The sequence below is a fragment of the Lolium perenne genome, chromosome 3 (assembly GCF_019359855.2).
Source record: "Lolium perenne isolate Kyuss_39 chromosome 3, Kyuss_2.0, whole genome shotgun sequence".
Lineage (NCBI taxonomy): Eukaryota > Viridiplantae > Streptophyta > Magnoliopsida > Poales > Poaceae > Lolium > Lolium perenne.
In genome coordinates this window covers 123,473,668-123,498,275 of record NC_067246.2, presented here as the reverse complement: position 1 = coordinate 123,498,275, position 24,608 = coordinate 123,473,668, and the positions used below count along the sequence as shown (strand labels likewise).

Below are 24,608 nucleotides of genomic sequence, written 5' to 3'. Positions count from 1 at the left end.
CACGACGGAGGCTTTAAGTAGGCGGGAGGGTAGGGTTGGAGGCGTCACGAGGGGCCCACACACTAGGGCGGCGCGGGCCCTCCCTGGCCGCGCAGCCCTAGCGTGGAGGCGCGTCGTGGCCCCACTTCGTATCTCCTTCGATCTTCTGGAAGCTCCGTGGAAAAATAAGACTCTGGGCATTGATTTCGTCCAATTCCGAGAATATTTCCTTTGTAGGATTTCTGAAACCAAAAACAACAGAAAACAGCAACTGGCTCTTCGGCATCTTGTCAATAGGTTAGTGCCGGAAAATGCATAATAATAACATAAAGTGTGTATAAAACACGTGAGTATCATCATAAAAGTAGCATGGAACATAAGAAATTATAGATACGTTTGAGACGTATCAATTATACTCGGTGGAATGAACTAGCTCAATGGTTTGCCGCATGCGAAATGTTGGGTATCACTGCAGACCATGGCTACTTCAGAAGGTAAACACAATGTTCATCCTCCTATATTATTATCATGTTTCCTTGTTGAGTTGAACATACTGATTTCTTAGGAAAATAAAAAATAAATATGTTTTATACTAAAATCTTATACATGTTTCAACTTGTCTTTCATAATACAACATTAATGGGTACAATTCATTAGTTATATGTAACAATTAATAACATAACAATGTTTCTAAAAAATATCTTTAGTGTGTTTTGTAATTCAAGTGTAATGTAAATTGCTAAAAAAATTGCTTGTGCTAAATTTAAATTTTATGTTGTAACAAAACTTCTCTTTGTATTAGTTTTCCGAACTTGCATAAACTATGCAGTGAGTGCATACAAATTTGGCTATGTACATATGTGTTCATCTATATATTTTAATATTATTAAATATCATGATACAAATATCTAAAACATAGATTGGAACAAATATCTTATTTAGGAGTGATTCTGGCATATTATTAGATATGTATAGTCCCGGAAGCTTATAGAGCATAATTAAATTGAAGTGTTTGCAAAGGTGTCTGGCAAGTAAGATTTAGTAATAAGTTGACAACATGTGCATACTTATGCGTGGTACTGAAATAACATTGCTTAAAGCACCATCCACGAACATTAAATTGAGACAGATTCTAATTTTGCCCATATGCGGCGTGCGAACCTAAGCGGGAGATGGCGGCTCTCGCCTTGCGGTTGGCTTTGGTGGAGACAGCTAAGGAGCGCAAGGGGAGGAGCACGTGGTACTTGGCGGCGAGTAACATGTCCGGCGGCGGACGGTGTGAGCTTTGTGGTTGTGAACCTGCGGGGAAGAGTAACCAACGGAAAAATCTAATATAATTTTGAAAATTGTTCAAATTTGAAAAAAAAAATCGGTTTTTGGAAATTTTCAATTTTTGAAATATGTTCAGCTTTGAATTTTTTTAAAAATTTAACAGTATTCGAACAGTTTTGAAAAATCGAGAAAACCAGACTGAAATCCGAAAACGGACTAAATACCCAAAAAGCAGACAGAAAATCGGGAGAAGGCACATGGGCCTTGGTCAAAAGTGGAAATTGGGTGTGCGGCAGGCCAACTGGTGCCGACCAGGGTGGCCTATAGGAGCTCCCGTCCGGCGTCCGCCACTGCCTTCCGCCACTCCCCAAAACCCCAGACTCCGAAGCCGCCACCGAGCCGAAGCGCCGGAACCCTCAGCGCCGCCCAAGTCGCCGTCTTCTCCCAGCGAAGCAGGTACGGCCACCTCGAAATCCTCTCTCTTACCCCCCCCCCCCCCCCCCATCCCCCCGCGTCCTCATCCCGCCCTCAGCGGATCTACGAATTATCGATCCATCCATTTCTCGATTTTCTTGAGCTGTTGTTCTTTAAGCGCGCTCGAGATCGATTCCCCGTAGCGTAATCGGCCAGATGTGCATATTCCCCTGTTTAAAAGGCATGGAAATATAGAGTTTTGGACAAGCCAGTGTCGGAGCTTGAGAATGACTTTTGAAGAGGCCAAAAGTCTCTGTCTGAAAATAGATGAGGGAGGCAATATAACATATTTTTATTATACAAGGACTGAAATTTGGTTTCATGAAAATTTTCTAGGAGCTATGGGGGCCATTGCCCCCTTTGACCCCAACAGAGCTATGCCACTGGAACAAATGTATGATTTAGATGAGTTTTATTTTGTCAGTTACAAGCAGATTATGATGCCAAAAGTGTCTAGGGTGTGTTTAACCGGTCATAGCCTCACTGGGCCAGGATAGATTTTTAGTACCGTAAGTATAATCTCACTTTTGAGTGCCAAGTAGCCTCTCAGTGCCAGAATAACCTCGCTCAGTTTTGGAAGAAAAAAAAATCCACTTAACTCTCAGCGTTGGGCGAACCAGTCCGCAACATATCACCGTATTTTCCATTCTCCATTACGATCTCTCTCTTCCCTTGATTATTTTTCATTCTAAAATCGAGCAGAGTTATTGATTACCTCATTGACTGCAGCAAGAAACGAGCTCGATATGCATATAGTACTTCCGTCTATCATCTTTCCGCTTTCTGTATCTGTGATGGCAATTTCTTGGTAGTTGGGTAGCTGGCTAACTTAGTCATGGATTTATTTGTACCGGAACTGAGTACTAGCTTGGACTGAAGCATGCATACACAGCTAAGTACTGCAGACGCATCTGGATTAACTCTAAAAGCTTACCTAGCGGCCCAAGTAATTAGCGCCTCGCTCTCGCCATCAAGCCAATCAACCAAATGCATGGATGGGGCAAGTTCGACTTTGCCAAGCTGAGCTAGCTAAGCTATAGCTGGTTTGAGCTGGAGCTTATAGAGGCAAAGTTTGCCGTTTGCTTTCACAACTCCTAAGATCGTGGCTTATGATACAATTGGCGAAAGTTTGCCGTTTGCCCCCCTTTGCCTCAACAAAGCTTCCACCACTGGAACAAACATATGATTTACAGAGTTTTATTGTGACAGTTACGAGCAGATTATGGTACTCCCTCCAGCCCAGATTAATTGGTGCAGCACTGCGCCAATTAATTTTGTCTGGAGGGTGTAGAAGAATTTGCAAACAATGGGGCTGTAGTGAATAGTAGCACCACATTCTGCTATAAGTCATGACATAGCTGCCAAAATGTTTGGTTTATCAGTATGCATCGTTGTTTCTCCTTCATAGCTCCAAATGCATGTGTCTGACACCTGTAGCATGGTTAGCTCTTAACAGTATCAGGATTCACTCGGAATGCATGTGGCTGACAGTTGGTAGCATTGTTATCACCTATCATTGTCACAACTCTAATGTACCATATGTTCCTACAGTGTAGATGAAAATGCTACACTTCTAGGCACCATAAGTAATATTTCTTCCATTATGCTGCTTCATATGATAGAATACTAGGAGTGGGGGATTTGATTTTTTGTTTTGTTTCTCTATGCTATTTGAGGATAATGTTGAATTATTTGACGCCACACCTTGCAGAGATGGATACTTCAGTTCCTTCACCATTTGTCAATGGAGAGACTCTGAAGATGTTTGTTGGGCGAAGGGTGCGCACAGTGGTTCAAGTCCAACGCAATGAAAGTGGAGTTCTTGCCGTCCAGTCCACTGATGGGCATCAGTTGACCATCAGAGGTGCTCCTGGTGCCCCTGAAGCACCGCACTATATAGAGGTTATTGGAATCCCTGACAGCAACCAGTCCATCCGCGCTGAAAGTTGGACAGATTTTGGTGAAAACTTCGGTGAGATTTATTGTGTTGTTCTTTATTACATTTTTTATGATTACTACTGTGAATTGTTGGTATGTTCTTCTTGCTGCAATGGGTTTAAAGTTTCGAAATTGAAGTTTGTTTCATTTTAAATTATTCCAAAGAGAAGCAGTACCTATTTTGATGTTCCATTTCCGCGTTTGGTCAGGGAGGAGCGCAGCTGAACTAAGATAATGTGCTTTATTTCTGAACCTTTTTGGTACTGACTATTTGGCATTGTTATTCTTTGTTCACATTGACATAGATTCATGCATTCCTCATTCAATTCTTTTGAGAGCATCGCAAAAACCCTGGCGATCCTCCCTCTTATTCTCTGGAATAACCATTGATTTTCAGATATTTCATAATAAAAACTATAAGTCAGAACTGACTCAAGTTGTTCTAGAGAATTATGCTTCTGCATAGTTATGTTACCTCAGATGCTCGAACTACCTTTAGAAACCTTTGATCATCAGCGAATTGCTGCCTTATTTATTATTATGATTGACCATCATCTTTGATAGATGGTCATGATAACAAACACTGTTTATTCTGTAGGCCTTGTTCGCTACGCAGGGTTTAGGGTGCATTATGCCTAGTGTTTTGGGTGAAAACACGTTGTTCCCTCAGGGATTTGGTCTTGCTAAGCTAGGCTACTGGTTCAGCTAGCTTTGCATGGTACGACCATGGGTACGCACTGCGCGCTCCAGGCTCCTGACCGGTTAGGCTCGGCATTTTTTTTGTCTGGGTTGGGAATCGATTGGAGTGAACAAACATACCACAAGCTGCCGAGAAAAAAACGCGAGGATTGCCCAGTGTTTTGATTCACATGTGTAACGTCAGGTTTTGCAGAAATAATTGAAGCCGGACCCTTCCAAACCTGTAGAAACCAGGCCTGTGAACGGTTAAGCGGCCGTTTGCAGGGATCTCGTGGTGTCCCACTGAAACTAAACACTCCAATCCCATAAAAAACCTGTGTGCCGAACGAAACCATATGGAGAATGTAGCTGTAGCTTAGAAGGAATCGTTCTGAAGATGGTTATTTTTACCACCAACTCAATGAAATCTTATTAACAAGAGCTTGTGGTACATTTCAGATTTTGTAGATGCTTTATTCTGCACTTATGTTGCAAGTAATAGAAATAATTCTAATTAGCCCTTTTCCCTCCAAAGTTTATCTTTCTACATTACATCTATATGGGATCAACACTATTTCTACTTTTTCACAACACCATTGATCTCCCTGTCATGTGTATCATGCAGATCCTGTGCCATTCAATGGACTGTGCAAGCTTGCGAGCGACAAGTACAAGTACCTGTTCCTGTAGAAGTTCAGCATCGCATAGAAGACGTTTGGCAAATCAACCATGCTTGGAATTGATGCTGCGTTTATCGCTTTAGGATCTGTTCAAACGTTACTTCAGTCACCTCAGTAATCTATTAGTTTGGGTCAACTTTATGCACTTATTAGACATATTAACCTAATCTAATCTATGTATCGCTATGGCGGCAAGTGTGTGCGCCCCTTGCAGTTGAAGAGCTTATTTCCTTTGCTGTTTCTAAGCGAAGTAAACCAAAAGCTTTATGTTACCATCGCATGGATTTGGACACTGGGATAGTTACATCTAGTGTGCTGAATATCTGCTGCCAGATCTGTTCCCTGTGTGGTGAGAGCATTACACACCTAAGCTTATGGTTTAGCCTCATTCTGCATCTACGATTTACTGTTCAAGCCTTGTACTCCAGTTGATTATGTCAACATGCTCATGAATTTGGTCTCAGTGCCAACCTCACCTAGTGGTAGGTGAATCCCAGTGGCTTTTTGGTTAGTTGTTGGGATATTAGTTGCTGTAATTTCTTCCAAATCCAGTGAATGTGTTCTTTTCTCCTCTGAACTCCCTCCGTTCGGAATAGATTGATGCGGACACACAATCTGGTAGTGTCCTGCGTCAATTCATTCAATCGGAGGTAGTATGTTGAAGTATAGCACAAGACCCATTTTGCGATCTAATCAACTAAGCATCAATCCTTTTCCTGCAATTTCTAGCTTTCTTTGGGGACTATTTCCGACCAAGTACTTTTCACCGTTCACCAGACAGCACATCGCCTTCAGCAGACACGCTCACTCCTGAAGCCAAGGAAACCAAGCTTTCGACTGTCTAGCAAGTCTAGATGTGAATCATTCCTTCCTTCCTGCTAGAGCAAGGCTCTTTTAACAGTAACATCAGGAGGCCCCTGCGGACATCGACTTGGCTGAGTGGCTGTCACGCTCATACCAATAAAAGTGTCCTAGAATTCCATGGATCCAGGGGTGGCTAAATTGCCCTAAGAATCAAACCAAAGAGACTTAATTAAATCGAAGAGTCGAAGATTCTGTGACATTGCCATTTTTTGAGGCCAGGGCCAGGGCAGAGACCTGTAAGAAGTTTATGTGGCACTGAAAATTTTGAGAACAAGCAAGCACTGCACAGTTCCACTATTTCTCATTAGGGTTACTGATGATTGCTGTGTGTTACAGTGATATTCTTGTCTAGCAATTAACGACATCGTGAAAGTATCCAAACTAATTTTGAATAACTTTCGGAAAGTAGATGCACGTGTGCTTTAGGAACCAAATGTGTTTGTCAATCTTGAATTCCCTCAATTTCAATTCTCAGTTCCGCAGGTCCACAACCCAGTGACGAGCACCAAGTGCGTGTATTTGGTGTTTCTCCCCAAAAAAAAAATCTCAATGGTAAACATGTATCCAGAAGCAGAAATGGAGGGATTAAGATTAAGATTACCGATTTAGCAGAAAACCCAATGAAAAACTGGGCACTCAAATTTGTATTTATCTCAATGAAGAAAGGAATTGATAACTCATTTATCGTTCAGATAAATGAGATAGTATTTGCATATAATAAGGATTCAACCAACAGAACAAAATCATATTTGAGATTTACATAGTAATTGTTTTCCATTCTTCCCTGGGGCGATAAGCACATCAAATACAGTATTTTCATATGACCACTGCTGAAACTATGAGAAATGTGACGAGATCACCGGGTGGAGAGCGGGTGCATGGATTTAGCGAGTCCGTAGCTCCGCGCTCCTAAACCCAGGCATCCAAGGACCAGGCCCTGCCGGTACGGCAGAGACGTCGTGCGCCGCGGCGGCGCGTCCTGATACCCCGCACCGCCCAGCGCCTTCTTGACCGACGACGTGGATCGGCGCGCAGGCAGCGGCGCTGGGCAGGGAAGGGCTTTCCTTGACCGCGACGGCCATATGGAAGGCAGCCAGGAGCCTGACCTCTCGGCACCGTTGGTGATAGGTGGCGGCGGCGGCCTCACCGAGGGGTCGCTGCAGGTGCGGCCGAGGAGGTCCCGCAGCGATATCCTCCGCCGGATGGTCTTGGAAGAGGACGAGGAGGAGGACGAAGACGAATCTGACGCGAAGCAGCCGGAAGGCGCCGCGTTCTTGTCGAGCCGGGGGCTCCGGGGCGGCGACGCCGACCTGGCCCGGCGATGCCGTGGTGACCGGCCGTCGACGCCGACCTCCTCCATCTGCTCACCGCGATCGGTTTCTTGGAGGATGGGGGAGAGGCAGCCGACGCGGATGCGGCCGGAAACGAAGAGCTCCTCGGCGGAGCACATGGTGGCGCCGGCGCCAGCGGCGCCGACGCCGCGGTCGCGCGCGGCGAACTCGAAGTCGCCGGCGGCCGTGCAGAAGTCTCCGTCGGTGGAGGGAGCGTAGTGGACCGACGCGCAGGACGCTGGCGGCGAGCGGAGGATGTAGTGCACGGGGCTGGCCGGGCAGCTGAAGAAGTAGTGGATGCCTGCACCGTCTTCGTCGTGGTCACCGTCTCGGCCGGAGCAGATGTGGCGCGGCCGCGTAGGGCTGCTGGGCGCGGTGGCGAGGCTGCCCTCGTCGTCGGCGAGGCCCTGCATTTTGCAGCGGTCGATGGCACGGGAGGCGAGGGGCCAGCGCGGGGTGCGAGGTTTGGTGGCGATCGAAGGCGAGACTGACGGGGGCGGGAGGATGGAGAAGGGTTAGCTGGCGGTATATGTAAACGGAAGTGTTTCGTCGCGTCGTGGGTGGTGGGCGGCCTCCTAGTACGTGGGTTCGTGGCCGAAGGGCACAAGAGTATAAGAACATCTGCAACAGACGAGCTAAAAGTCCCGCGTGGCAAAAAAAACCGCCGGTTTGCCGCGCGCGAGCGCTGCCGCGCTGCTCCAGCGGAGGCGGGAAAAAGGCGCGCGCGCTAAAAAGTTTGCCGCCCGTGCGCTTTCGCGCTATCCCGCGCGGGAAACTTGCCGCGTGCGCTGCCGCGCGCGCTATAAACACGCTATAAACACGCCACACGCGAACGCGTCCAACTGCCACTTCCTCCACGCGTATGTCTCCCTCCTCGCCTCTCTCCCTCCCGCGCCGCTCCACCTCCGGCCGCTCCGCCTCCGACCGCGCCGCCTCCGCGAGATGCCGCCGCGCCGCCGCCCCTCCTCCGGCTACCACGGTGTTCGGGCGCGGCCGAGCGGCCGGTTCGACGCGGAAATCCGCTCCGGCGAGGAGCGGATCCGCCTCGGCACGTTCGACACCGCGCACGAGGCGGCGCGGGCGTACGACGCCGTCGCCTGGAGGCTCGGCCGCTCTCGGCGGATGATGAACTTCCACGACGTCTTCACGCGGGAGCAAGCGGAGATGCTGGCGGCGCCGCCGCCGATGATCACGCGCGAACAGCAGCGCCGACATCGGGAGCTGGAGCAGCGCCTCCTCATCGCCGAGCGCGACGAGGCGCTGCGCCTCGAATGGGCGCGCCGCTTCCCCGAGGACGTCGCCGCCACGGAGACCTTCTACGCGCAGAAGGAGGAGGAGAAGGCGGCGATGAAAGCGAAGAAAAAGGCGAGCCGCGAGAAGCGCCGCGCCGAGTCCGCGGCAAGGAAGAAGGCGAGGGCCGAGGCGGCGGCGAGGAGGAAGGAGGAAAAGAAGAACGGCGCAGGGCCGTCGACCATCGTCCTCTCCTCCTCCTCCTTCGACTTCCAGTGGACGACGACGTCGACGCCGGTGTCGGACACGACACTGAGCAGCTCCGACTTCGACTGGGAGTCCGACGACCAGTCGGAGGAGTAGTTTATTTTAGTATTTTCGTTTAAATGTCGCATTGTATCGTTGCACTTTTAAAATATATTCGTATTTTCGATCATATTTTCATAGTTTGTTTGATGAATTTTCAAAAAAAAGGTCGGATTAGCAGTTTGTGACGCGCGCGCTGTGCAAAATAGAGCCTCTGCCGGAGGTGCGTTTTTCGCACACCAACGCGCGCTGCAAAATAGAGCCTCTGCCGGAGGCAAATTCGCTATACCGCGCGCCAGCGGTATACAGCGCGCCCAATCGCTGGTATAGCGCGCCGCGATTTAGCGCGTCTGTTGGAGATGCTCTAACACCTGATTTTCATTATTGATTTTTACGAAACTTATTTAAATGCTATATTTTCGGGAGCAGTACATACATGTTTAGCCGTTCATTTTTTCTCTCAATTGAATGGCCAAACTCTCCAACCTTAATTTCATTCAGAAGTAAGTACTCAAATTTGATTAACTTCTTATGGATCGGATCGAACACATTCTTCATTTTTCACCAAACATGATCAGCTTGTCTACCATTGGGGTGTTATATGGTGGGGTGTGGCGTCAATATGGAGTATAATCAGCATCTCAGCTAGGTGAGGACCTAGAATACATTTTGAAGGGGGGCATTCGTGTTGGAAAATTTAAAAATTCAAAAGGATTTTAAAAATTTGAGTGTGGGAGCCTAGGCCTCCATGAAGCTCTCTTCGGAATCACCACTGCATTTCTCCTCCTAAGGTTTTGGATGCCAATATTGAATGAATGTTTCTCAGAGCGAACAATTTTGGACGAACCAAAAATTGCCAAATGGCAACTTATTTTTCTCGTTCGAGTCGGGAGACTATAATCCAAACGGTATTTCCTTATAATAATGTTTAAGGTTTGTAGTTCAATACTCTCTTCGAAACACTTGCGTGAATTGCATGCATCCGGGATGAATAGGGTGATCATGAGCATTGGAGGATCCAAAACGTAGACAAATAGCATGCTACAGTGTCTAAAATGTTATTTTCTGTGTACATGCCTGCAAAAGTTCAACCTATCTGGGTGGGTGAGTGGTGATAGATATTGTATTTTTATTTATCTTTTTGTAATTAAATGTATGCACAAAGTCATGATTGCACACCTTCAACGTAACCATCAATCATATGCATTACAAGTGTCTGGCACCCATCTGACAAGTTTAAAAAGGGGAGGAGCAACGTGTTGGCTCCCGGGTTACTTGGAGTCTCATTTAATTGAATTGAAATATGCAATGAAAACCTTCAAAAATAAATGATGGATACACATAGATGTGTTCCATAGATTTGTGGGTTTTTTCTTCAATAACACACTAATTTGTAAGCTCCACGTACCGGCTGCTTGAAAAACGCATCTAGCCGCCGCCTCTCCCTAACCTCCCGGGTCGCCCCCGCCTGGGCGATCCCGGAGGAACCGCACCGCCGCCTCCAGTCCGCCCCTCGCCGGCCCTGCCTGGCCGCTGCCGCTGCCCTCGCCGGCGGCGGTGGCGGCACCCTTCTCGCCAAAGGCGGAGGGCAGGGGAGGGCACGTACGGCTTTGCATCTGGGCGGGGGTGCAAGGTGTCGGCGGGCTTGGGTGATCTGCAGAGGAGGGCTGCGGTGGGCAGCACGGAGGTGTGGCGGCCGGCGATGGTCTACGGCGGCGGTGGGGTTCCGGTGGCAGCGGCGGCTTGATCTAAGCCGAGCTGTCTGCTTGGGCCGTTCCCACCAAGCCTGTAGCCGAGCAGGTTGCCTTCCTCGATCGCGGCACGTCGTCTCCTCCTCTGCTGCCGGCCGATGGCGTGGGGGCTGTTGGCGCGGCTGCTTTGAATAAAGGTGGTTGTTCTAGGGTTCCTCTTGCGCGAAGATGAAGATCTGCCTGAGTGTGTCCTTCTTTGATCTGGCCGGAGTGTTGAGTTCCGGAAGGCATCACCGGCGAATGTAACAGTGCATTTATTGCCTGGAGTTTGCCGGACGTGGTGGTATTCGGTCGTGCGCACCCATGCGTTTATTCCGACCGTTTGGTTTCGGAGGGAGCGTCACGAAGCTCTGTTCTTTCTTGCCATACAGTGACTTTGGTCCTGGGTGAAGTCAGAGGCGGAGAATATCATGATGGCTGGATTGGGAGGTCTAGCAATGGAGGTCAAAGTCTATGCGCTGGTGAGGAACTTGCTTGGTGTTCTGGGCTTGCAGCAGCAGTATGAAAGTGGGGGCGGCAGCACAGGTGAAGTTCAGAGTCCTTCCATTCAGGATGAAAATCTAAGGTCTGGTCTTAATTGATTGTGCCTGGCAATGACCTTGTTGAAGGCATTGTTTTGAATGCGCGGACTATCTTCAGGGTGAAAACCTAAGATCTTTGATCGGGCGACGACGGCATTGGTGCACCGTTCCCTTCTTGGAGGCGTCGCTTTTGAAGAGTCTGGAGTTCAGGTGTTGTCATGGTGGTGGTTATATTGTTGTTGCTAGGGCTGGAATGCTATGGCGGGACTCTTTTTTCTTAGCTTCTTTTCTCTTTTTTGGCTGTGTGCATCCGTATTGTCATTAGGACGGTGCGTTGTTGCAGAGGCTGGGTGTAATTGGTATCTTCTGATATTAATATATTCCCTTTATCGAAAAAATGCAAAGAATATAGATGTGTGGCTCCAAACAACTCTATTATGCTCGGCAGATTTGTTTGTTTTTCAAGTATTATGCAAAGAATATAGATGTGTGTCACAATTGGAAAGATGAGTTGAAAAAGAACAATCGCCTGCGTAATCTACATTTCATCTATATTTTCAAGTATTTTAAACATTTGGTTCTATTTTTCAGTTTCTCGAAAAGCGACCTCAACTTTTCAGCACAGAGGCGGTACTATTTTGTGCATTTGCTATGTCCCTCTAAAACCAAGACACTACTGTTGCCATGTGGCAATCTTAGAGCAAGGTGTGTGTGATTGTCAAAAAAAAAAAAAAAAAGAGCAAGGTGTGTGTCATACGCGTGAACCATTCGAAACAAGTTCCATGACCCCAAAATGCATAATTTACATGCCTTCCCATGCGACGAGTTCAAAGGAGAACTCGATTCAGGCGTCACCGCTGACTAGTCGCATCCCTAGTGAAATAGCATAGATATTCAAATTCAAAACGACACCATGGCTAGTGTCAACTAAGATCATCTTTGATTAGCCTGCCTCTATTATGTCAAGGCCTACACGATTTTCCTCAACGGCTTGAAAAAACTCGAAAGAATAACCTGCTAGGTCAAACCGTTGTTTATCTTTAATTTGAAGAACCACGACCGTTGTTTATTGCTTCCAGGTCCGGCTCGCTAACCACAACTCCGATGATCGTGAGGAGCACCAGGCCGGAGAACCGGCGCTGGCCGCCACGCGAAAACGCTAAACAAGTATAGCAGCATTTCGAATCGAACAGGGAGACGACGCAATCTACGGGCGTATGATATCGTTGGAGCCGCTGGTGGCTGGTCTGCTCGGTATTAAAATGGGAGGTAGTGGACGCCCAGATTTTGGCGACTCGCGAGAGCAGAGACGGAGCCTGTCGACTGTCGTGCGTGCTTCAGTTAAGTACACCAACACGTACCTACGGGCCGCACCACGAGCTCGCATCTTTCCTTTGCACACGTCGACCGATGGACATTGTCCACGGAGATCTCATAAAGTTTCTGCTGAGACGGAACTCAAAATTTCACTATTGAGCACCTCTCCCAACTTGTGGAGCTTTGGTCTCTCAGATAACATGCATCCACCTCTAGGAAAATATTGGGATGATATTTTGAGAGGCACATTCCAAATACCTAATATTCGGCCAAGTCGATATATGAGGTGCAATTTTTGGGATCAACTCTACCAACTATGAACAAGACGGCGTAAAAAGGTTTAGGCTCCCCAAAGATCAAATTCTTTGCTTGCCTTGCCACACAAAATAAGATTTGCACGGCAGATCGATTGGAGAGGCTTGTTAGAGCATCTCCACTCGTCCCCCCATATGGGCTCCGGCGGTGCCGATTTTCGGCCCATATGGGGGCTTGATGCGTGTAGTTGACACGTCCGTTGGGAACCCCAAGAGGAAGGTGTGATGCGCACAGCGGCAAGTTTCCCTCAGTAAGAAACCAAGGTTTAATCGAACCAGTAGGAGTCAAGAAGCACGTTGAAGGTTGATGGCGGCGGGATGTAGTGCGGCGCAACACCAGAGATTTCGGCGCCAACGTGGAACCTGCACAACACAACCAAAGTACTTTGCCCCAACGAAACAGTGAGGTTGTCAATCTCACCGGCTTGCTGTAACAAAGGATTAACCGTATTGTGTGGAAGATGATTGTTTGCAGAAAACAGTAAAACAAGTATTGCAGTAGATTGTATTTCAGTATAGAGAATTGGACCGGGGTCCACAGTTCACTAGAGGTGTCTCTCCCATAAGATAAACAGCATGTTGGGTGGACAAATTACAGTTGGGCAATTGACAAATAAAGAGGGCATGACCATGCACATACATATTATGATGAGTATAGTGAGATTTAATTGGGCATTACGACAAAGTACATAGACCGCTATCCAGCATGCATCTATGCCTAAAAAGTCCACCTTCAGGTTATCATCCGAACCCCCTCCAGTATTAAGTTGCTAACAACAGACAATTGCATTAAGTATTGCGCGTAATGTAATCAGTAACTACATCCTCGAACATAGCACCAATGTTTTATCCCTAGTGGCAACAGCACATCCATAATCTTAGAGATTTCTGTCACTTCCCCAGATTCACGGAGACATGAACCCACTATCGAGCATAAATACTCCCTCTTGGAGTTACAAGCATCTACTTGGCCAGAGCATCTACTAGTAACGGAGAGCATGCAAGATCATAAACAACACATAGATATAAATTGATAATCAACATAACAAGTATTCTCTATTCATCGGATCCCAACAAACACAACATATAGAATTACAGATAGATGATCTTGATCATGTTCGGCAGCTCACAAGACCCGACAATTAAGCACAATGGGGAGAAGACAACCATCTAGCTACTGCTATGGACCCATAGTCCAGGGGTAGACTACTCACACATCACTCCGGAGGCGACCATGGCGGCGTAGAGTCCTCCGGGAGATGATTCCCCTCCGGCAGGTGCCGGAGGCGATCTCCTGAATCCCCCGAGATGGGATTGGCGGCGGCGGCGTCTCTGGAAGGTTTTCCGTATCGTGGCTCTCGGTACTGGGGGTTTCGCGACGGAGGCTTTAAGTAGGCGGAAGGGCAGGTCAGGGGGCCACACGAGGGCCCCACACCACAGGTCGGCGCGGCCAGGGCTTGGGCCGCGCCGCCCTAGGGTGTGGCCACCTCGTGGCCCCACTTCGTCTCCTTTTCGGTCTTCTGGAAGCTTCGTGGCAAAATAGCACCCTGAGCGTTGATTTCGTCCAATTCCGAGAATATTTCGTTACTAGAATTTCTGAAACCAAAAACAGCAGAAAACAGCAACTGGCACTTCGGCATCTTGTTAATAGGTTAGTTCCAGAAAATGCACGAATATGACATAAAGTGTGCATAAAACATGTAGAAATCACCAATAATGTGGCATGGAACACAAGAAATTATCGATACGTCGGAGACGTATCAGCATCCCCAAGCTTAGTTCTGCTCGTCCCGAGCAGGTAAAACGATAACAAAGATAATTTCTGGAGTGACATGCCATCATAACCTTGATCATACTATTTGTAAAGCATATGTAGTGAATGCAGCGATCAAAACAATGTATATGACATGAGTAAACAAGTGAATCATATAGCAAAGACTTTTCATGAATAGTACTTCAAGACAAGCATCAATAAGTCTTGCATAAGAGTTAACTCATAAAGCAATAATTCATAGTAAAAGCATTGAAGCAACACAAAGGAAGATTAAGTTTCAGCGGTTGCTTTCAACTTGTAACATGTATATCTCATGGATATTGTCAACATAGAGTAATATAATAAGTGCAATATGCAAGTATGTAGGAATCAATGTACAGTTCACACAAGTGTTTGCTTCTTGAGGTGGAGAGAGATAGGTGAACTGACTCAACATAAAAGTAAAAGAATGGTCCTCCATAGAGGAAAAGCATCGATTGCTATATTTGTGCTAGAGCTTTGATTTTGAAAACAAGAAACAATTTTGTCAACGGTAGTAATAAAGCATATGTATCATGTAAATTATATCTTACAAGTTGCAAGCCTCATGCATAGTATACTAATAGTGCCCGCACCTTGTCCTAATTAGCTTGGACTACCGGATCATCGCAATACACATGTTTTAACCAAGTGTCACAATGGGGTACCTCCATGCCGCCTGTACAAAGCTCTAAGGAGAAAGCTCACATTTTGGATTTCTCGCTTTTGATTATTCTCAACTTAGACATCCATACCGGGACAACATGGACAACAGATAATGGACTCCTCTTTAATGCGTAAGCATGTGGCAACAATTATTATTCTCATATGAGATTGAGGATATATGTCCAAAACTGAAACTTCCACCATGAATCATGGCTTTAGTTAGCGGCTCAATGTTCTTCTCTAACAATATGTATGCTCCAACCATTAAGGTGGTAGATCTCTCTTACTTCAGACAAGACGGACATGCATAGCAACTCACATGATATTCAACAAAGAATAGTTGATGGCGTCCCCAGTGAACATGGTTATCGCACAACAAGCAACTTAATAAGAGATAAAGTGCATAAGTACATATTCAATATCACAATAGTTTTTAAACTATTTGTCCCATGAGCTATATATTGCAAAGATGAATGATGGAATTTTAAAGGTAGCACTCAAGCAATTTACTTTGGAATGGCGGAGAAATACCATGTAGTAGGTAGATATGGTGGACACAAATGGCATAGTGGTTGGCTCAAGTACTTTGGATGCATGAGAGGTATTCCCTCTCGATACAAGGTTTAGGCTAGCAAGGTTATTTGAAACAAACACAAGGATGAACCGGTGCAGCAAAACTCACATAAAAGACATATTGTAAACATTATAAGAATCTACACCATCTTCCTTGTTGTTCATAACTCAATACTAGATATTATCTAGACTTTAGAGACACCAAATATGCAAACCAAATTAGCATGCTCTATGTATTTCTTCATTAATGGGTGCAAAGTATATGATGCAAGAGCTTAAACATGAGCACAACAATTGTCAAGTATCACATTATCCAAGACATTTTAGCAATTTACTACATGTATCATTTTCCAATTCCAACCATATAACAATTTAACGAAGAAGAAACTTCGCCATGAATATTATGAGTAAAGCCTAAGGACATACTTGTCCATATGCTACAGCGGAGCGTGTCTCTCTCCCATACAGTGAATGCTAGGATCCATTTATTCAAGCAAAAACAAAAACAAAAACAAACCGACGCTCCAAGAAAAGCACATAAGATGTGATGGAATAAAAATATAGTTTCAGGGGAGGAACCTGATAATGTTGTCGATGAAGAAGGGGATGCCCAAGGCATCCCCAAGCTTAGACGCTTGAGTCTTCTTAGAATATGCAGGGGTAAACCACCGGGGCATCCCCAAGCTTAGAGCTTTCACTCTCCTTGATCATATTGCATCATACTCCTCTCTTGATCCTTGAAAACTTCCTCCACACCAAACTCGAAACAACTCATTAGAGGGTTAGTGGACAATAAAAATTAACATGTTCAGAGGTGACACAATCATTCTTAACACTTCTGGACATTGCATAAAGCTACTGGACATTAATGGATCAAAGAAATTCATCCAACATAGCAAAAGAGGCAATGCGAAATAAAAGGCAGAATCTGTCAAAACAGAACAGTTCGTATTGACGAATTTTATCGAGGCACCATACTTGCTCAAATGAAAATGCTCAAATTGAATGAAAGTTGCGTACATATCTGAGGATCACTCACGTAAATTGGCATAATTTTCTGAGTTACCTACAGATAAAACAGCCCAGATTCGTGACAGCAAAGAAATCTGTTTCTGCCCAGTAATCCAAATCTAGTATGAACTTTACTATCAACGACTTTACTTGGCACAACAAAACACTAAACTAAGATAAGGAGAGGTTGCTACAGTAGTAAACAACTTCCAAGACACAAAATAAAAACAAAGTACTATAGTAAAAACCATGGGTTGTCTCCCATAAGCGCTTTTCTTTAACGCCTTTCAGCTAGGCGCAGAAAGTGTGTATCAAGTGTTATCAAGAGACGAAGTGTCAACATCATAATTTGTTCTAATAATAGAATCAAAAGGTAACTTCATTCTCTTTCTAGGGAAGTGTTCCATACCTTTCTTGAGAGAAAATTGATATTTTATATTACCTTCCTTCATATCAATGATAGCACCAACAGTTCGAAGAAAAGGTCTTCCCAATATAATGGGACAAGATGCATTGCATTCAATATCCAAGACAACAAAATCAACGGGGACAAGGTTATTGTTAACGGTAATGCGAACATTATCAACTTTCCCCAAAGGTTTCTTTGTAGAATGATCAGCAAGATTAACATCCAAATAACAATTTTTCAGCGGTGGCAAGTCAAGCATATTATAGATTTTCTTAGGCATAACGGAAATACTTGCACCAAGATCACATAAAGCATTACAATCAAAATCTTTAACCTTCATCTTAATGATGGGCTCCCAACCATCCTCTAGCTTTCTAGGAATAGAGGCTTCGCGCTCTAGTTTCTCTTCTCTAGCTTTTATGAGAGCATTTGTAATATGTTGCGTGAAAGCCAAATTTATAGCACTAGCGTTAGGACTTTTAGCAAGTTTTTGCAAGAACTTTATAACTTCAGAGATGTTGCAATCATCAAAATTCAAACCATTATAATCTAAAGCAATGGGATCATCATCCCCAATGTTGGAAAAAATTTCAGCAGCTTTATCACAGGCAGTTTCAGCAGTTTTAGCAATTTCAGGCAGTTTTGTACGCTTTGCACTAGGAGTAGAAACATTGCCAACACCAATTATTTTACCATTAATAGTAGGAGGTGCAGCAACATGTGAAGAATCAACATTGCTTGTGGTGGTAATAGTCCAAACTTTAGCTACATTTTTCTCTTTAGCTAGTTTTTCATTTTCTTCTCTATCCCACCTAGCACGCAATTCAGCCATTAATCTTATATTCTCATTAATTCTAACTTGGATGGCATTTGCTGTAGTAACAATTTTATTTTCAATATCCCTATTAGGCATAACTTTCGATTTCAAAAGATCAACATCAGAGGCAAGACTATCGACTTTAGAAGCAAGTATATCAATTTTCCCAAGCTTTTCTTCAACAGATTTGTTAAAAGCAGTTTGTGTACTAATAAATTCTTTAAGCATGGCTTCAAGTCCAGGGGGTGTGTTCCTATTATTGTTGTAAGAATTCCCATAAGAATTACCATGGCCGTTGCCATTATTATAAGGATATGGCCTATAGTTGTTACTAGAATTGTTCCGGTAAGCATTGTTGTTGAAATTATTATTTTTAATGAAGTTTACATCAATATGTTCTTCTTGTGCAACCAATGAAGCTAACGGAACATTATTAGGATCAACATTTGTCCTATCATTCACAAGCATAGACATAATAGCATCAATCTTATCACTCAAGGAAGAGGTTTCTTCGACAGAATTTACCTTCTTACCTTGTGGAGCTCTTTCCGTGTGCCATTCAGAGTAGTTTATCATCATATCATCAAGAAGCTTTGTAGCCGCCCCCAAAGTGATGGACATAAAGGTACCTCCAGCAGCTGAATCCAATAAATTCCGCGAAGAAAAATTTAGTCCTGCATAGAAGGTTTGGATGATCATCCAAGTAGTCAGTCCATGGGTTGGGCAATTTTTAACCAAAGATTTCATTCTTTCCCATGCTTGTGCAACATGCTCAGTATCTAATTGTTTAAAATTCATTATGCTACTTCTCAAAGATATTAATTTTAGCAGGGGGATAATATCTACCAATAAAAGCATCCTTGCATTTAGTCCAGGAATCAATATTATTCTTAGGCAGAGATAGCAACCAATCTTTAGCTCTTCCTCTTAATGAGAAAGGGAACAATTTTAATTTTATAATGTAACCATCTACATCTTTATATTTTTGCATTTCACATAGTTCAACAAAATTATTAAGATGGGCAGCAGCATCATCAGAACTAACACCAGAAAATTGCTCTCGCATAACAAGATTCAGTAAAGCAGGTTTAATTTCAAAGAATTCTGCTGTAGTAGCAGGTGGAGCAATAGGTGTGCATAAGAAATCATTATTATTTGTGGTTGTGAAGTCACACAACTTAGTATTTTCAGGGGTAGCCATTTTAGCAGTAGTAAATAAAGCAAACTAGAGAAAGTAAATGCAAGTAACTATTTTTTTTTTGTGTTTTTGATATAGCAAACGAGATAGCAAATAAAGTAAAACTAGCAACTAATTTTTTTGTATTTTGATTTAGTGCAGCAAACAAAGTAGTAAATAAAACTAAGCAAGACAAAAACAAAGTAAAGAGATTGGGATGTGGAGACTCCCCTTGCAGCGTGTCTTGATCTCCCCGGCAACGGCGCCAGAAATTTGCTTGATGCGTGTAGTTGACACGTCCGTTGGGAACCCCAAGAGGAAGGTGTGATGCGCACAGCGGCAAGTTTCCCTCAGTAAGAAACCAAGGTTTAATCGAACCAGTAGGAGTCAAGAAGCACGTTGAAGGTTGATGGCGGCGGGATGTAGTGCGGCGCAACACCAGAGATTCCGGCGCCAACGTGGAACCTGCACAACACAACCAAAGTACTTTGCCCCAACGAAACAGTGAGGTTGTCAATCTCACCGGCTTGCTGTAACAAAGGATTAACCGTATTGTGTGGAAGATGATTGTTTGCAGAAAACAGTAAAACAAGTATTGCAGTAGATTGTATTTCAGTATAGAGAATTGGACCGGGGTCCACAGTTCACTAGAGGTGTCTCTCCCATAAGATAAACAGCATGTTGGGTGGACAAATTACAGTTGGGCAATTGACAAATAAAGAGGGCATGACCATGCACATACATATTATGATGAGTATAGTGAGATTTAATTGGGCATTACGACAAAGTACATAGACCGCTATCCAGCATGCATCTATGCCTAAAAAGTCCACCTTCAGGTTATCATCCGAACCCCCTCCAGTATTAAGTTGCTAACAACAGACAATTGCATTAAGTATTGCGCGTAATGTAATCAGTAACTACATCCTCGAACATAGCACCAATGTTTTATCCCTAGTGGCAACAGCACATCCATAATCTTAGAGATTTCTGTCACTTCCCCAGATTCACGGAGACATGAACCCACTATCGAGCATAAATACTCCCTCTTGGAGTTACAAGCATCTACTTGGCCAGAGCATCTACTAGTAACGGAGAGCATGCAAGATCATAAACAACACATAGATATAAATTGATAATCAACATAACAAGTATTCTCTATTCATCGGATCCCAACAAACACAACATATAGAATTACAGATAGATGATCTTGATCATGTTCGGCAGCTCACAAGACCCGACAATTAAGCACAATGGGGAGAAGACAACCATCTAGCTACTGCTATGGACCCATAGTCCAGGGGTAGACTACTCACACATCACTCCGGAGGCGACCATGGCGGCGTAGAGTCCTCCGGGAGATGATTCCCCTCTCCGGCAGGGTGCCGGAGGCGATCTCCTGAATCCCCCGAGATGGGATTGGCGGCGGCGGCGTCTCTGGAAGGTTTTCCGTATCGTGGCTCTCGGTACTGGGGGTTTCGCGACGGAGGCTTTAAGTAGGCGGAAGGGCAGGTCAGGGGGCCACACGAGGGCCCCACACCACAGGTTGGCGCGGCCAGGGCTTGGGCCGCGCCGCCCTAGGGTGTGGCCACTTCGTGGCCCCACTTCGTCTCCTCTTCGGTCTTCTGGAAGCTTCGTGGCAAAATAGGACCCTGGGCGTTGATTTCGTCCAATTCCGAGAATATTTCGTTACTATGATTTCTGAAACAAAAAACAGCAGACAAAGAATCGGCACTTCGGCATCTTGTTAATAGGTTAGTTCCAGAAAATGCACGAATATGACATAAAGTGTGCATAAAACATGTAGATATCATCAATAATGTGGCATGGAACACAAGAAATTATCGATACGTCGTCAGGGCTCCGGCGGAGGTGCTCTTATGTCCACTTTGCAAACAAACGACGGGGCCCATCGACCACCTCTTCGTCAATTGCCCTTATTTTGTTCGACTTTGGGGTTTCGTCAAAGATTTGATGGGTGTCCCGACATACACCCAAGGCAATGGATGGGTCTCTCAATTACAAGCTGGTGAGACATGATGTCGGGCGGCTCCACCCCAAACCGCAAGGCCCTTGCTTCCCCAACTTTGCTTAATGCTTCAATTAATTCAAGTGATAAGATAGAGAGAGAAAAGCCTGGCTGTGGGTTTTAGCGGGTGCTAGTTTGAGTGAAAAAAAACCCAGGATAGTAGTTTTATAATAACTTTTTTAAATTTCTCGTAAAATTCTTCATAATTAATTGACTGGAGCAAAGCTTTTACCCTTGTTTTTCAAACATCCATGCAACATATATGAAGTTCCGAACTTTTTTTTACGAAACACAAAAGTAGACGCTCATAAATACACATATTATGAAGTTCTGAACTCCAAACTACATCGTAGCATTTCGATAATACCAGGGCAGAACTAAGTTATATTGTGCATTTCCTTCAAAAAGAAAGTTATATTGTGCATTACTTGTAGTTTTAGTTCCGATCCTTCCCAAAATATGCACACTTCCAAAATAATTCACATACGTACTCGTGTGGTGTGCTCTACGCGGTACGTCCGTCTAGCACGACATAAAGTTCCTATCCCATCCGTCAGCTTTTCTCCCTGGATTTCGAAACCCTAACTAATCAAAGCAGGCAAAGTGATCCACCCTTGGATTGCAAGTCCGGAAAAGCGCCATTTGGATCGAGCGAGACTGATCGATGCGTCGACGATTACTTGAGACCCTGTCCGGTTTAATTGCAGCGAGGCCGGCATGTTTAGCGCAGCGGTCGGCTGTTGAAGATGACAAATAATTAAGCACACACATAATTTTTGGCTGATCTGAACTCTGAAAGCGACAATTAATTAAAGAAATCAAGCCACTGATCCAACGTTCGAGTTAGTTTAAGGGCACTATCACATCTTTTTTCTTAGTATTTGTCTTTTCTGGCTATCGTTCTTGTTGTATTGTTCCTGAGAGTGAGATGGGTTTCTCCGTGTGGCGTTGTCGACGGATTAGAGCGGATTTTGTGAAGCCTAATTGCAATGGTGTGGAGTTGTGGTTGTTGGAGATCAGGGTTAGAATTCGGTTGCAGCAACCTACCGCTGTCTCCTCATTCTCACTCTTCTACGCCTAAGAGTACGCTTTAAATCTAGCGCGTGCACCCGGAGGAATGGAACATGGGTGCGCGCGCACCCATTTAGGAAATGTTCAAAAAAAATGCTATTTAAAAGTTTCAAAAAAATGTGAAGTAAAATTTTGCATGTACATATTATGCTGATACTTACTCGTGTGAGTTTTCACGAAAAAATATCATTATGTGTGGCCTGCATAAAAATGACAAAATGTCCAAATGAGAATAGTGAACATGAATTTGTACTATTCACAGGAATAGGAATTTGCATTTTGTCATTTTTGTGTAGGTCACACACAATGGTATTTCTCCGTGAAAACACACACGAGTAAGTATCAACATAATATCTACATGCAAAAATTTACTTCACATTTTTTTGAAACTTTTAAATAACATTTTTTTGAACTTTTCGTAAATGGGTGCGGGCGCACCCAGGTTCCATTCACCATTTTCGGTGCGAGAAACCGCTAAAATACCGCACGACGGCTAGTTTTGACGCTCTAACAGACGCGAAAAATTGCGCGCGGGGAATATATTTTGCCGGCACGCGGGAAAAAGCGGCCAATGGAGTAGATCGTCTCTGGTCCAAACTATGTTTAATTAGGTTTATTTTATTGTACTAGTGTAATCGGTGCCAAACTATGTTGAAGGTTATTTTCTGTCTATTAGTTTCGTGTTGTTTGTCTATTTTTTGCGCAAAACTGTGAACTAGTGTGTTTGTGGTGCTGCATTTTTGTGCGCGGTAAACCTCTGTTTCTGCGCGCGATATTTTAGTGCCTCCCGTGAAGCAAAATCTCTCTGCGCGCGCTATCAGCAAAACAGGTGATGTATCGTGTTTTTACCGCGTGGAGCGATAGCGCGGCTGCTGGAGCTGCTCTAATAGTAGTGTGTACTACCTCCATCCCAAGGTTTAAAGCCTATATTTTTTTCAGAAAGTCAAACGAAGTAAAGTTTGATCAAAATTTTAGAAAAATTTATGAAAAAATATGATATTTTGTAGGTACCATATGAAAATATATTTCATTATCTAATGAAATTGATTTTGTACTTTTCATGTTAATGATTTTTGATAAAAATATAGTCAAATTTAACATAGTTTGACTTTCTGAAAAAACTATAGGACTTAAACTTTCGGGATGGAGGTAGTATATACTTCTTTCTTAAACAAGGCAAAATCTATTTCACTGATTAAGGAGAACCAATGCCAAGAAGGCCAATTAAAGCACAAAACAAAAAAAAAATTACTCTCGCGGCATGATTGCACCCAAGTGCTTTGACCCCGTGGCTTCCTAAAGTGCGGCATTCCGCCTAATAGCCGAAATAACAACGGAAGGCATATAAGAACTCTAGCATTGCGCTCATTTCATATTTCCTAAACGGAGAGCAAGACCAAGAAAGATAGCCCATTGTGCCTTCTCCCATCCACTCCAACAATGGAGCATCACCAATCTTTTACCGAGACAAAATTTGTCCATTGATCAATGTTGAAGTCCGTCAAACCAAGCCAATTCTTGATGCTCGTTTAAATGCGGCGACAGTACCTACATTGAAAAAGGAGATGTGCCGCCGTCTGGGTATCGCGCTTGCAAAGTTACGAAATTAACAGCGCAACCGATGGGCTCTGTGTACGTCTTCTCAAAGCTAATCAATCGATTTGCGTGGGTCTGGTAGTCAGGAAGCCTGGCTAGCAAAAGAAAAGATTGTATTCGATGACGTACAACACTGATGCGGACAAATAGTTCTGTCGGAACAGCATCACATAAAGCCTGAAACTGTGGCTACCTGATGCTGGTAGAGCAATCGAACAAGAGTTCCAGATTTAAAGTGAGTTCTGCATGTTCCTTCAATGTCTTACTTGTGTCTTCATGACATGATTCACTCAAAATAATCACTTAGCCTTGCTGTTGTCTGTTGATAGACATTTCTTTTGGAGAACAGAATGATATTAAGCACAATGTCTTATGTGTGGTGTACCGGTGTTTTGATAGCAAGGCACTATACAAACTGTTAGAAAGCACAAGGAACAGTGTCGTGGCAGCTGATAAGTACAGTACTTTCCTTTTTACCGCAGAAGCAGTATATCGTTATTTGTTGTTCAACATAATGAGATCAAGATTTTCATAAGTACTAGGTTTGATACCGTAAACATGTTTGGTTTGACAATTGACATGTTGGGTAGGCTTAGAAACAGTTGTATCATAGCTCGCCCGTTTTATTAAGTTTTGTGATAGTAGACCTTAGTAGTTAAATCTTGGAAGTTAATTATAGTAGTCCTATTTTCAGTGTGAAATATGGCCTTGCCAGCTTATTCATAGTAAAAATCTTCAGTTGATTAACAACAATTTATATTATTCCTTAAACGACCATGCGCATCATGAGTAGATGAATTTTGCATACACTA

The 24,608-nt window shown here is 44.2% G+C and overlaps 2 protein-coding genes across 2 annotated transcripts; one reads left to right on the top strand and one right to left on the bottom strand.

Moving 5' to 3' along the window:
* The first annotated feature begins 1,548 nt into the window (after positions 1-1,548).
* On the top strand, positions 1,549-5,294 carry LOC127342281 (replication protein A 14 kDa subunit). The gene is made up of 3 exons (XM_051368217.2): positions 1,549-1,707; positions 3,437-3,697; positions 4,967-5,294. Exons 2-3 carry the CDS (start codon positions 3,439-3,441, stop codon positions 5,029-5,031), a joined length of 324 nt encoding a protein of 107 aa, XP_051224177.1. The 5' UTR covers positions 1,549-1,707; positions 3,437-3,438; the 3' UTR covers positions 5,032-5,294.
* A 1,304-nt stretch (positions 5,295-6,598) lies between these two features.
* LOC127338381 (uncharacterized) lies at positions 6,599-7,705 on the bottom strand. The gene has a single exon (XM_051364513.2). The coding sequence runs from the start codon at positions 7,627-7,629 to the stop codon at positions 6,742-6,744; it is 888 nt and encodes a 295-aa protein (XP_051220473.1). The 5' UTR covers positions 7,630-7,705; the 3' UTR covers positions 6,599-6,741.
* Between the last annotated feature and the right edge of the window lie 16,903 nt (positions 7,706-24,608).